We start from the raw sequence: 11176 nt of genomic DNA, 5'->3' as shown, positions 1-11176 counted from the left end.
ACTTCTCTAACACTCATGGTTATGACACAATGATGCCTTTCCCAGCTCAGCTCTCCTTCTTCAGCTGAAGGATCCTGATCCACCAAATCCTTCCTCACACAGGAGCTGTATTAGACCTTTGATTATTCTTCTCCATCCCCCATCTAATTTTACCACAATATATTTCTGAGGGATTTCTCTGGGCACCCATTGGGAGTAACCCTGACTTACTGCCTGTTTCATGTTTTAGTGACAAGAACTACACAACAGTCCCCAAAAGGGCTCTGGGACAGTCAGAGTGCAAAGTGCAAAGGCTGCTGTAAACACTGCAGATCACAGAAATCATGGCATTTAAAATAACTGAAGGAAAGATTTCCTGAATTGGCTTTTGCTGGACTGAGAGGCCTAGCACGAGTGTCCACCCCACTCGGCCTTCTGAAAAGAGAGTTCAGGGTGTTTCCCTCATGTGCAGTGATGCCAAAAACTCACCAACATTTACTCTGAGGAGAAGAACTCTCTCCATTCCTTCAGACAGTGGATGACACTACCCTGTCAGGGACACACTCGACCCTTGGAAGAACAGGAGCCAAAAAGGTGTGGGGATTAAACAGACAAACAACAGGTCAGATAAGAAAAATACTGCCTCTTCTTTAATGTTCAAAGACATCAGTAAACAAACAGAACCGTACAGACAGAGGCTGAACCCCCCACCTCCCCAAACAGCACGTTCCAAACCACCACAGGTACCAGGTGAGGACTTGGGAGAAGGAGCAGCAAAATCTGGGATGGGAGGGATGGCCAAGAGAAATCTCTGCTGGGTGAGGGCAGGAACAGAGCACTTGGAGGAAGCAGCTTCCCTCACCCAGCAGCAGAGCAACATCTGCTGGGTACAGCCCAGGGAACTGTTTCCTCTCAGAGCAAACAGCCCAGATCTCTTGCTAACACACAGGAGGACCATGTGTGAATTTGGGAAACACAGCTGGAAGCTACATTAGAGGTGCAGGACAAACTAAGTGCTGACCTGGGCAGCTAAACCTCTGTTCCACAGGGATTAGAGCCTCCCAAAGAATAAACACAACAGGGAAGTTTTGTCCAAGTCAGCAAAGTGCTGCAGAACTCGTTTGTAAATGCAGATCTGGGTGTGGGAGGAAGGAATGAGCCTGTGCTCTACACACATCCTTCCATCCCGCTCCATCAAGCTGCTCCCTGATCCAAGGACATCCTGACCCCAACCCCACAACTGGCCTGGCCTGCTCCAGTAATTCCTGGAGCTGTGGAGCATCAGCTAGTTAGAAGGGACATGAGGAGCAGCAGCTCTCAGTGCAGGCTGCAGAGGACAGTGGGGCAGTACCTGAGTGGAGGTCAGGGACAGCAGGATGGATCCTGAGCTGCTGCAGACAGGCAGAGATTGTAGGCACAGCTGCTCCAGCTCCCACCTGGCTGGCAGGAGCCTGCATGGGAGTCATGGATGTGGCTCAGGCTCTGAGTGCAGTCACAGAGCTGCCAGCCAGGACTCAGCATGGCTCCATTCCCACAGCGGTGACAGCCAGAACCGTGACACGGTGACAAGTAAGGAACACATGTCTGTGTTCTGATTCTCTGTGCCTCTCCAGGTGGCAGGAGCCTGCAGTGGGGCTGTCTCCACTGCCACCACATGCAATCTAAGGTGAAGAGAGGGCTAAACTGCCTCCTGCAGGGCCCAGTTATGTGCTCCAAGCATCTGTGTCCATGCAGGAGGCCCCGCAGTCCAGAGCCCAGGGCAGAGCCCTCAGATCTCCACGTCGCTCTCTTTGTCATTGTCGTGGTCACCGTCATAGAACTCGTTGGGAGCTTCAGGCCTGGGGGAAGAGAAATCTCTGTCAGGGAGGGCAGAGAGACCTGGAACCCTTGGGACCTGAGGGAATGTCATATTAGAACACAGAAGCTCCTTGGGTAAAACCAGAGACTAAGAAGTGACTGAGAACAAGACGGGCTTTAAGGTCCCTTCCAACCCCAAATCCTGGGATTCTATGACTTGTTCTAGGACTTGGATGGATTCCATTGTATCCCTCCCAGGGACAGAAAGGGAAGCCCACTGCTCCAGGACAAGCTCTGGTACCTGGTGTAGTTTTCCTCGGAGCCCCTCTCCTCGGGGTCGGGCTCATCTGTGCGGTCATAGCTGAGCAGGTCGGAGGGGACGTCGTGGATCTGCACGCTGGGAGCATGGTTCAGCATTTTCAGGTTCTCAAATATCGTCTGCCTGATCTGGTCCAGATACTGCAGGGACAAAACACAGGGATCACCACACTGGGATATGTCACAGCTCTGTCACCTGCCTGCACCACCTCTGTGGTGGCCAAGAGCAACAAATTTGTCAGAGCAGAGGGGATGGGAAAAGTCAATTATTGACACTCAAGCACACAAGAAACACAAAGGCAACCCAGCTGTTGTTTTTCATTGTTGTTTTGCCCTGGGCTCCAGCTGGTTTCACAGAACAGAACATCAACCATGGGGTTTTGGAAGTTCAAAGCTGATATTGCAGCACGGCCGTGAGCACTCACCTGCCTGGAGTTCTGATTCTCAATCCTCGTGCTGACATCAGGGTGAAGGGTGAAGTCTGGAGCGAAGTATTCAAAGTACTCTGAGATGGAAGGAGGCAGAATTAGAGCACAGAGGGCACAGAAGCTGTGCAGAGAGCAGAGCTCACCCTCCCACCTGCCTAGGAGAGAGCAGAGCTTAAAAAGCACAGTGATATCCAACTCTGAGTGCAAGGCATTGGACAAAACAACAGGGCAAACAACAGCAAATGGTGCAGACTAAATCACACTGGACACACAAGGCTGTGCCTGCCCAGTAAAGCGGGTGGTGAGAGATCACAGAATGGTTTGGGTTGGAAAGAACCTTAAATCTCATCTCATTCCAACCCCCTGCCACAGGCAGGGACACCTTCCACTATACCAAACCCTACCCACCCTGGCCTTGGACACTTCCAGGCCATCTCCAGGGTTAGGAAGTGCTAACACTTTGGCCCTGATCAATGCAGAACAGAACATCCCAGGAATTTCAGCTGAGCTAATCAGGGAAAAAAGGCAACTCCAACTCACCACTGTATGGGAGCTCATCACTAATTGGTTCATCCACAAGCAAGGATGTTTCATAAGTCCTGAAATCATGGAAAAAGAGGAGATCAGTTCACTGAAAGAGAGATGGGAAATTCAGGGACAAAGCCCACAGCAGTGCCACAGCAGTGCCACAGCAGTGCCCCTCACCAGGCAGAGGGGACTCACCAGCACCGAGCCACGTTCCGGACCGTGTAACCTCCTCCTCCCAGCACCAGCAGGGGGATGTTGAAGCTCTTCACGTACTCCACGCACTCCCTACAAACCCCAAACAGGAAAATGCCAAAGCTGCAAACTGCAGCACAGGTTCAGGTGTCAGAAGTGTCCGCCTGAACTCCAACACCACCATGGCTGGTGGGATACACCTGGAGCTTCCACCCAGGAATCACCATTGCAGGGGTGGGGTTGGAAAGGACCTCACGGTTCAGCTCATTCCCATCCCTGCCATGGGCAGGGACACCTCCCATTGTCCCAGGCTGCTCCAAGCCCCAATGTCCAACCTGGCCTTGAGCACTACCAGGCATCCAAGGACAGCCACAGCTGCTCTGAGCACCCTGTGCCAGGGCCTGCCCACCCTGCCAGGGAACAATTCCTGCCCAATCTCCCATCCAGCCCTGCCCTCTGGCAGTGGGAAGCCATTCCCTGTGTCCTGTCCCTCTATCTCTTGTCTTCAATCCTTCTCCAGCTCTCCTGGAGCCCCTTTAGGCTCTGAGGTCCCTCTGGAACCTTCTCCTCTTCAGGTGAGCATCCCCAGCCCTCCCAGCCTGGCTCCAGCCCTCAGAACATCTCCATGGCCTCCTGCCCCTTCACCACCCCCCTGCAGCACCTTCTACAAAGCCTCATTCTCAGCCCCCCCACCCTCCAGTCACACAAATGTTTAAAAAAAACCCCAAAAAAACCTCTGCCTGATGGCAGGCCAAAGCCAATGCTCCAGCCTCACAGCAGAGACTCCTGAGAGCCCTTCAGGTGGTTTTTCTGTGCCCAGCCTTGCTGTACTTACCCATGGCCTCTTATACTGAGGTTAAAACATCCCAACCGGTCACAGCCCAGAGAATCAGCACCACACTGGGGAACAGAAAAACAAGGGAATTTTGGCATTGCCCTCCAGATCCACACCAGAGGACAGAAGGTAACACAGACACAGCCCTCTGGGCCCTCTGCAGCCTCTGAAGGCATGGATGTGTGCACAGAGGTTTGCTTCCTTACCTGCAGGACTATGCAGGTGGGCTGATAGTAATCTACCACCTGGTTAATGACTGGCTGGAAGAGGTGCTTATAACCTTTGGAGAGAGAGGTGGATTTGTCATGGCTCTGGAGCACAAGGACCAGGAAGGTCAAGCACAAGGGGCAAGGGGAAAGGGTGGGGAGCACCTACTTTGGTCATCGATGCCATCTCGGAGGGGCACGTTGAGACAATAGTAACGGCCACTCTCTGCACCAACCTCATACATGTCACCTGCAAAACAGGACAGTCATAACAGCCCTGAGACTGCAGAGCTGTGCCAAGGTCAGATCTGAGCTGGGCTGAGCCTTTCCACCTAATCAGGACCCCTTTCTTATAAGCAGCTACAGTTCTATTCCTCTCTAATCACCTTCTCCCACCATTTCCCCCCTGCAACTCCAATTTTGTGATTTACTCTTTTCTACTCCAGCAGAGCTTCCAAGGGATTCTGAAGCAGGTTCCCTCTAGAAATGAAACACCTACCTGTGCCAGGGAAGAAATAGTTGCCATATTTGTGAAATGACACTGTCATGACACGGTCTGTCAGGTAGAAAGCCTCCTGCACCCCGTCCCCGTGGTGGATATCGATGTCGATGTACAGCACACGGGGGTGATACCTGTGGGATACAGCAAATGTGGGTTCCAGGCATTTGTATACACTCAGCCATCTTCTTTTGATGTGCTTGGAAATTGATATTTAATACATTTGCTTCTGAGGTGGTTGGAAATGGATATTAGAACAAAAAGGTTTTTAGATGGGGCCAGAAATGTCTTGGAAAAGAACTTGTTTAAGCAGCGGCGTGTTTAAAAATTGCAGATTCTTGTTTCCAATGTGCTCATAGTTAATCTTTAAGAGCTCCAGTGATTTTAATCATATCAGGAAATGAAAGGCAAGCTGGCATGGAGGAGGTGGGAACTAGAGCACTGTGTCCCAGCTGGTGAACACCAAAAATTCCAGGCTGGGCTAAATTTACTGGAGAAGCAGCCAGACACAGAGACAGAACCAAACTCAAAATGCAATCACCTGCTGCAGAAATGGCTCCTGGAAACAGGCAACAAAAACATAGGGACATAAATAATCTCCCATGAGGGGGAACTGGGCTGTATTTGAGGCCTCTGGTGGATGGGATTAGGAAATGGGAGTGCAGGGATAGCCTGGGAAATCCTGGGCTCCAAACAGAGCAGGGAAGGGGGAACAAGAAATCCCAATACATCCCGTAAGTCTGACTTTGAGAGCAAGAAAACTTGCCAGCAACCATGTAACTACTGCTTGATAACTCCAAATCCTTTTTAATTCCATGATAACTTGTCTGAGGTTCAGTGACAAGGAGAGCACTTTGCAGTACAAAAAACAAATTAAAAAAAAAAAAATCTCAGATCAATTTAAGAAACTAAGGGTATTTCTGTAACTTCCTCTCATTCTAAATTTATTTTTCATTTTCTAAAATGAAAAATAACTTGACTCTTTTCTATGGACACCAAGTGTCCTTTGATCATCCAAAGGATCAACTTGTGCAGCCCAAGTCCTGTTCTTAAGGTGCTCAAACAACTCCAGAAAGTTTAGAGTCATTTTTATGTCTCCAGTGAACCAAAACTTGCATTTACCTACAAAAGGGTCACTGTGGCAAAAAGACTGAGACTCAGGACCCTTGAAACGGGATTGAAAGACTCTTCTGTATCCCCCAAGCTCCCTGCAACAAAACTGGAGTTGGATGTTCCAATGCTCAAAGCCTTTCTTGTGTCTTAATGATAAAGCCAGGACAAAAAATGACATTTTTGGGCTTCTTGGATTCCAGAAAGGCAAAAGAGGCAGGAAAACATAAAAAAAGCAGAGGGAAAGCACAAAGCAGCCAGCAGAGTTCAGCCCTTGCCCCTATCCTTACTTGAGCAGCTCCAGGATGCCAATCACGATGTCATTGACATAACAAAAGCCTGAAGCCTGGAAGAGAGAGAAACCCCAACAGCTTTAGAATGAGATCGACACAGAGCCTAGTGCCCAAAGACAAGAGGAATCCACAGATCTGCCTCATTACCTCAAACTTTTTGGCATGATGGAGGCCCCCTGCCCAGTTTATGGCAATGTCACAGATCTATGAGAGGAAAGAAGTGAGGTGTAAGTGACAACACGGTGACAACAAACAACCCTGTACCCTCTTTCCCATCCCAGGGGTCCACAACACCCTCCTGGCTTTTCCTCCTCCTGAAAACTCCAGCTGGGTTCCAAAAGATCAGCACCTCAGCCCCTTACCTTGTTGTTGAGCTGTGTTGCTCCCTGCAGGGAGGCCCCAGTGTAACGAGAGCAAAATTCAAAGAGGCCTGGAAACACTGGGCTGAAAAAGAAACCACATTCAAACCCAGAACACCTCATTCCTCCCCTTTTCCAGAGCACAGCCAGGAATCAAACTGGCCAGGGCAAACACCTGAGCAAGAATAAAGCTCAGCTCTCTGTGAAAGAGTTAATTTGGGATCAGAATCACTCTGACCCTGCTTGTAACTCACTGAGCCCCAGCAGAGGAGTGAGCTGGCTGCAAATACAGTGGGAAACACAGGGAATTTGATAATGATTCCCAAAGCTTCCAAATCAGCCTTGAAAAGTTTCCAAAACCTTTCTGAGGTTCTGTTTCAAAATTGTTCCCAAAACCTGTCAGAGTCTGTCCTGTCCACAGTTGGGACATGATGCCTCAGGAGAGGAGGGGACTGTGACAGCTCCCAATCCCAGAATGGTCTGGGTTGGAAGGGAACTTAAAATTCATCCTGTTCCATCCCCTGCCATGGGCAGGGACACCTCCCACTGTCCCAGGCTGCTCCAAGCCCCAGTGTCCAACCTGGCCTTGGGCACTGCCAGGGATCCAGGGGCAGCCACAGCTGCTCTGGGTACCCTGTGCCAGGGCCTGCCCACTCTGCCAGGGAACAATTCCTGCCCAATCTCCCATCCAGCCCTGCCCTCTGGCAGTGGGAAGCCATTCCCTGTGTCCCGTCCCTTCACCCCTTGTCCCAAGTCCCTCTCCAGCTCTCTTGTCAGTTCCTTCAGGTACTGGAAGGCCACAATTAAGTCACTCTTTCCCTTCTCCAGCTTTCCCAGCAGAGCTGCTTCATCCCCTGATCATCCTGGTGCCTCCTCTGGATTTGCTCCACCAGGCTGATGTTCTTTGTCCCCCCAGAGCTGGATGCAGCACTCAAATTTTAACAAAGACAGCTGCCACATTCCAGAAGAATTGGAAGCTCTCCCACAACAAGCAGACAACCCAACAACCCCAAGGCCTGGAGCCAAAAAGCAGCATTGCAACATCTCCAGAAAAGGGAAAGCAATCAGGGAGGCTCCACATCCTTATCCACATGGGAGGGACACTCTCCTCCCCCTGCTGAAAGCCAAGGCAGGAATGGGGCACTCACCAGTCATCACCCACATTGAAGGCGTTGAGGCTCTTGGTGAAGCCCTGCATGTTGTTGGGGCTCACCCTCTGCAGGAAGTCGATGTAATCCTCCGAGTGGAAGCGGCACATGTCGTGCTGGGATGCCTGGTAGGGCTTGAACACCTTCCAGACACAAAAGCAGAAGTTATTCCCCATCCAAGCTCCATTTCCTTGGGCTGGGAGGAAATCTCAAGCTAACTGACAAGTGGCCTGCACGAGTTATGTGCTGACACTGGCACTGGTGCTCAATTCAACAGCTGCTCCAGGAAACCTGCTCTCCTTTAATTTTCCCCTTTCATTTATCCATCTCCTGCCTCCAGCTCTTGCCATAAAATCTCTTCCCACCCCATGGCACATTCCCCTGCTTGGGCAGCAAAATAAACCCCAGCTTTTCCTTCCCTGGGGGATCAATCCCTCCTCAGTCACCAATTTTCCACAATTTTTATACCTTGATCTAGGGGTGGTTCTGGTCCCTCTTTAAGATTCACTGACAGGTTCTAAATTATTTGGGGAAATCTCCCAGAGAGATGCCTAAGTTTTGTTTCCTTTGGAAAGGAAAATGGTGGGGAAAGACCAGGGAGATGGATGGATCCAAACCCAGGATCTGGTGACAGCACAGGTTTGGCACTCAGGGCACGTACCTCAGCAGAGGGGAAGTTAAAAATTAACAGCACAGGGAAAGGGAATTCAATTGATAAGAGATCTTTTCTGTGATTCCAAATTTCTCTTATTTAAAGAGACCACTTTATAGAAAAAGTGGAACATGAACATCACAGGAAGATGCACGAGCTGGTCTCTAAAGGGATATTCCTCAGGACAACTGCACCATGTCCCTGTTTTCTGTGCTCAGCAGGAAACCTGTTCATTTCCAGAGCCACAATGAACCAAAACAAGCCCATCTCCTCCTATCCTGGTGTTTTCCACGTGGATTTGTGCAATTCGGTGTTTCTGAGAGGCTGCTGGCTCTGACAGCCCCAACAGGGGATGAGGCAACTCCATGGAGCAGCTGCTGAGGGGGAGGGCAGGAGCTATTCCCAGGGATCTGATGGCTCATTAAACCAAACCAGACCAAAAGTGATGGCAAAGAGAGAAGAAATGGCTCCCACTGGACAGCCAGAGGCTCTCCAAGTAGGGATGTGGGAATCAAACAGAAAGGGAGGGAAAAAGCAGACTGAAATCTCCACTCAGCTGCTGGCAGGACAAACCTGGCTCCTTCCACCCTCCCCAGCAATTCCACCCACTCAGTCCCTGAGCTGAGAGAGGTGGGAAGAGGCAAACCCAGCCCAGCAGGACCACAGCCTTTTATTTTAGGGAGGCAGAAACAATGCAACCACAACTCAGCATCAGCAGGACTTTCTGCAGTCCCAGCTGCTCCAAATCCCGGGTTTTATTTGCTCCTAACTCTGCCACTCCCTGACTGTTTGGGGATGAAGTTGTCTCTGAGGTTTTCAGCTTCCCAGTGCCATCCTGTGGAAAATATGAGCCCCGAAAAATAATTTCTGGACTAAGAATGTAGAGCTCTGCCCAGTGCCTCCTTCAGGCAGTGATTTGCCATTTAGATGTGTTAGGTCAGAACATGTTTTTTGGTTGGTCCTGCAAGGAAATGCCAAACTCCGGGGAAGTTACTTGTGGAAATCCACCCAGTGACAGAAAAAATCTGGAAGAGAAACTTTGCAAAGACTTCCCACAGCCTCCCCAATTGCTGCATTTCCACACAGTCACTGCACTAGATGCGGTGTTATTTGGGAATTATATTAATTAAGGAAACTTGTCTCATGCCTAAACATCTAAAATTTTTTTCATAAGTTGCCTGACCTCAGCGGCTCCTTGGAATCCTCTATAGCTACCAAGAGCCCGGGACTGAGCGCTACAAGCACCACTGAGCGCTGTCACCCACCAGGGCGGCCCCTAAACCAGCCCGGGAGCTCAGTCTGGAACCTGCCACACTCCGAGCCCTCTGTGTGTCCTCCTGTCCCCCTCCCCGGCCCGGCCGGGGACACGCGTGGCTTACGATCATTTTCTTGTAGAGGCCGTAGTGCAGCACCAGGCTGTGCGTGAGCGCCAGGCGATGCGGCTTCATGGGGTGCCCCGCGCCTGGAACGGAACCGCGCGGGGATTAACGGGGCCGCGGCGGCACAACGGCCGCTCCCGCCGCCCGCCGGGCACCAGCTCCGCTGCAGCTCCGAGCGCGGCCGGGGGTGAGGAGGGGACCGGGGAACGGGGGGAGCCGGGAGGGGGCTGGGAGCGGGCACGGGGCAGGACGGACCGGGACACACCCCCGCCTCCGGCCGGCGCGGCCCCAGCCCCACGGCGGCCGCTCCGCCGCCCAGCCCCAGTGCCGGCCCGGCCCCGCCCGGCCCCTCTCGCACCGTAGTGGAAGTTCCCCACGTCCGGGTCGTAGAAATAGGCCACGGTCTTCGCCATGGCGGACAGGCCGCGCCGCGCGCCGCGCTCCCGCTTACGTCATCGCGCCGCGACACCCGCCCGGGGCTGGGACGGGGCTGGGGGCGTGGCCACAGTGGAGGGAGTGGCCAACGGCGTGGCGTGGCTCTGGGCAGTGGGCGTGGCTTCGGGTAGTGGGCGTGGCCACCTGCCCCCGGTCCCAGTGTACCCCCGGCACCCCCCAGTTCCTCCAGACTGGTCCCAGTTGCCAGCAGCGCCTCACGGCTGCGCCCAGCTGCTCCCTGGTGCCCACACATCACTCCGCCTGCCTCCAGCTGCCTACAGTTACCGCAGGCACAACGAGTTGCGCCACAGTCTCACCTGCCTGCCCTGTACCCGCCCCCGGCTGCACCCACTTACTCCCAGCTGCCGGCTGGACTCTCTCCCATAACCCTGTGTCGTCTCCCCAGTCATCCTCAGCTCTGCTCGTTATCCCTCACTGCTCCTCCTCTACTCCCAGTTACCCCCAGCTGCCCCTAGTTACTGCCAGGTGCTCCCAGTGACACCCAGCAGGTCCCAGTTGCCCACTGGACTCTCTCCTGTAGGCCTGCAGCTGCCTCCCAGTCATGCCCAGTTACTTCCAGATGCCTGCTGGACTCTTTCACATAATTCTACATCTGCTCCCTCAGCTGCCACCAGTCACTCCTCCCTCCTCCTCACCTACTCCCAGTCACTCCCAGCTGCTCCAGTAACTCCCAGTGAGCCCAGTCGGCCACTGGATTGTCTTCCTTAGGCCCACAGCTGTCCCCCAGTTACTTCCACTTGTCTCCCAGTCACTCCCAGCCTCCCCGTGTTACCCCCGGGGCATAGGGGATGAGGTTTCCATGGGACACCCACACCTTGATGGGCTCATTCATTCTGGGGCAGCCAGATCCAATCCCTGGGGGAAGGGCATCTGTCACCACCACCTGTCACCTGTCAGGTCCCACCCTGGGAGGGTGCAGGTGCTCCAGACCTTTGGAAAGAACCCTTTGGAGGCAGTGCCAGCCAGGAGGGGGATGAAAGTTGGGTGGAAAATTGCA

General features: G+C 52.6%; 1 protein-coding gene across 1 annotated transcript; it reads right to left on the bottom strand.

The window, feature by feature from the left end:
• Window positions 1-616: 616 nt before the first annotated feature.
• Window positions 617-10199, bottom strand: HDAC3 (histone deacetylase 3). The gene is made up of 15 exons (XM_083871735.1): window positions 10082-10199; window positions 9724-9806; window positions 7693-7835; window positions 6548-6629; window positions 6333-6389; window positions 6183-6238; window positions 4783-4916; window positions 4453-4533; window positions 4284-4357; window positions 4078-4142; window positions 3246-3335; window positions 3063-3121; window positions 2520-2599; window positions 2078-2235; window positions 617-1817 (listed from the first exon to the last, which is right to left on the bottom strand). The coding sequence occupies exons 1-15, from the start codon at window positions 10134-10136 to the stop codon at window positions 1748-1750; spliced, it is 1287 nt and encodes a 428-aa protein (XP_083727861.1). The 5' UTR covers window positions 10137-10199; the 3' UTR covers window positions 617-1747.
• Window positions 10200-11176: the final 977 nt, after the last annotated feature.

This window comes from Zosterops lateralis (assembly GCF_965231275.1).
Source record: "Zosterops lateralis genome assembly, chromosome: 14".
NCBI classification, from domain to species: Eukaryota; Metazoa; Chordata; class Aves; order Passeriformes; family Zosteropidae; genus Zosterops; species Zosterops lateralis.
The sequence above is the reverse complement of the archived record's forward strand: the minus strand, read 5'-3'. Positions and strand labels throughout refer to the sequence as shown.

Coding starts and splice junctions, on each gene's coding strand:
- HDAC3 (XM_083871735.1), bottom strand. CDS start 10,136: ATGGCGAAGACCGTGGCCTATTTCTACGACCCGGACGTGGGGAACTTC. Junction 4,534..4,782: donor CTATTTCTTCCCTGGCACAG/GTAGGTGTTTCA, acceptor CCTGTTTTGCAG/GTGACATGTATGAGGTTGGT. Junction 2,236..2,519: donor AGAATCAGAACTCCAGGCAG/GTGAGTGCTCAC, acceptor TTGTCCCTGCAG/TATCTGGACCAGATCAGGCA.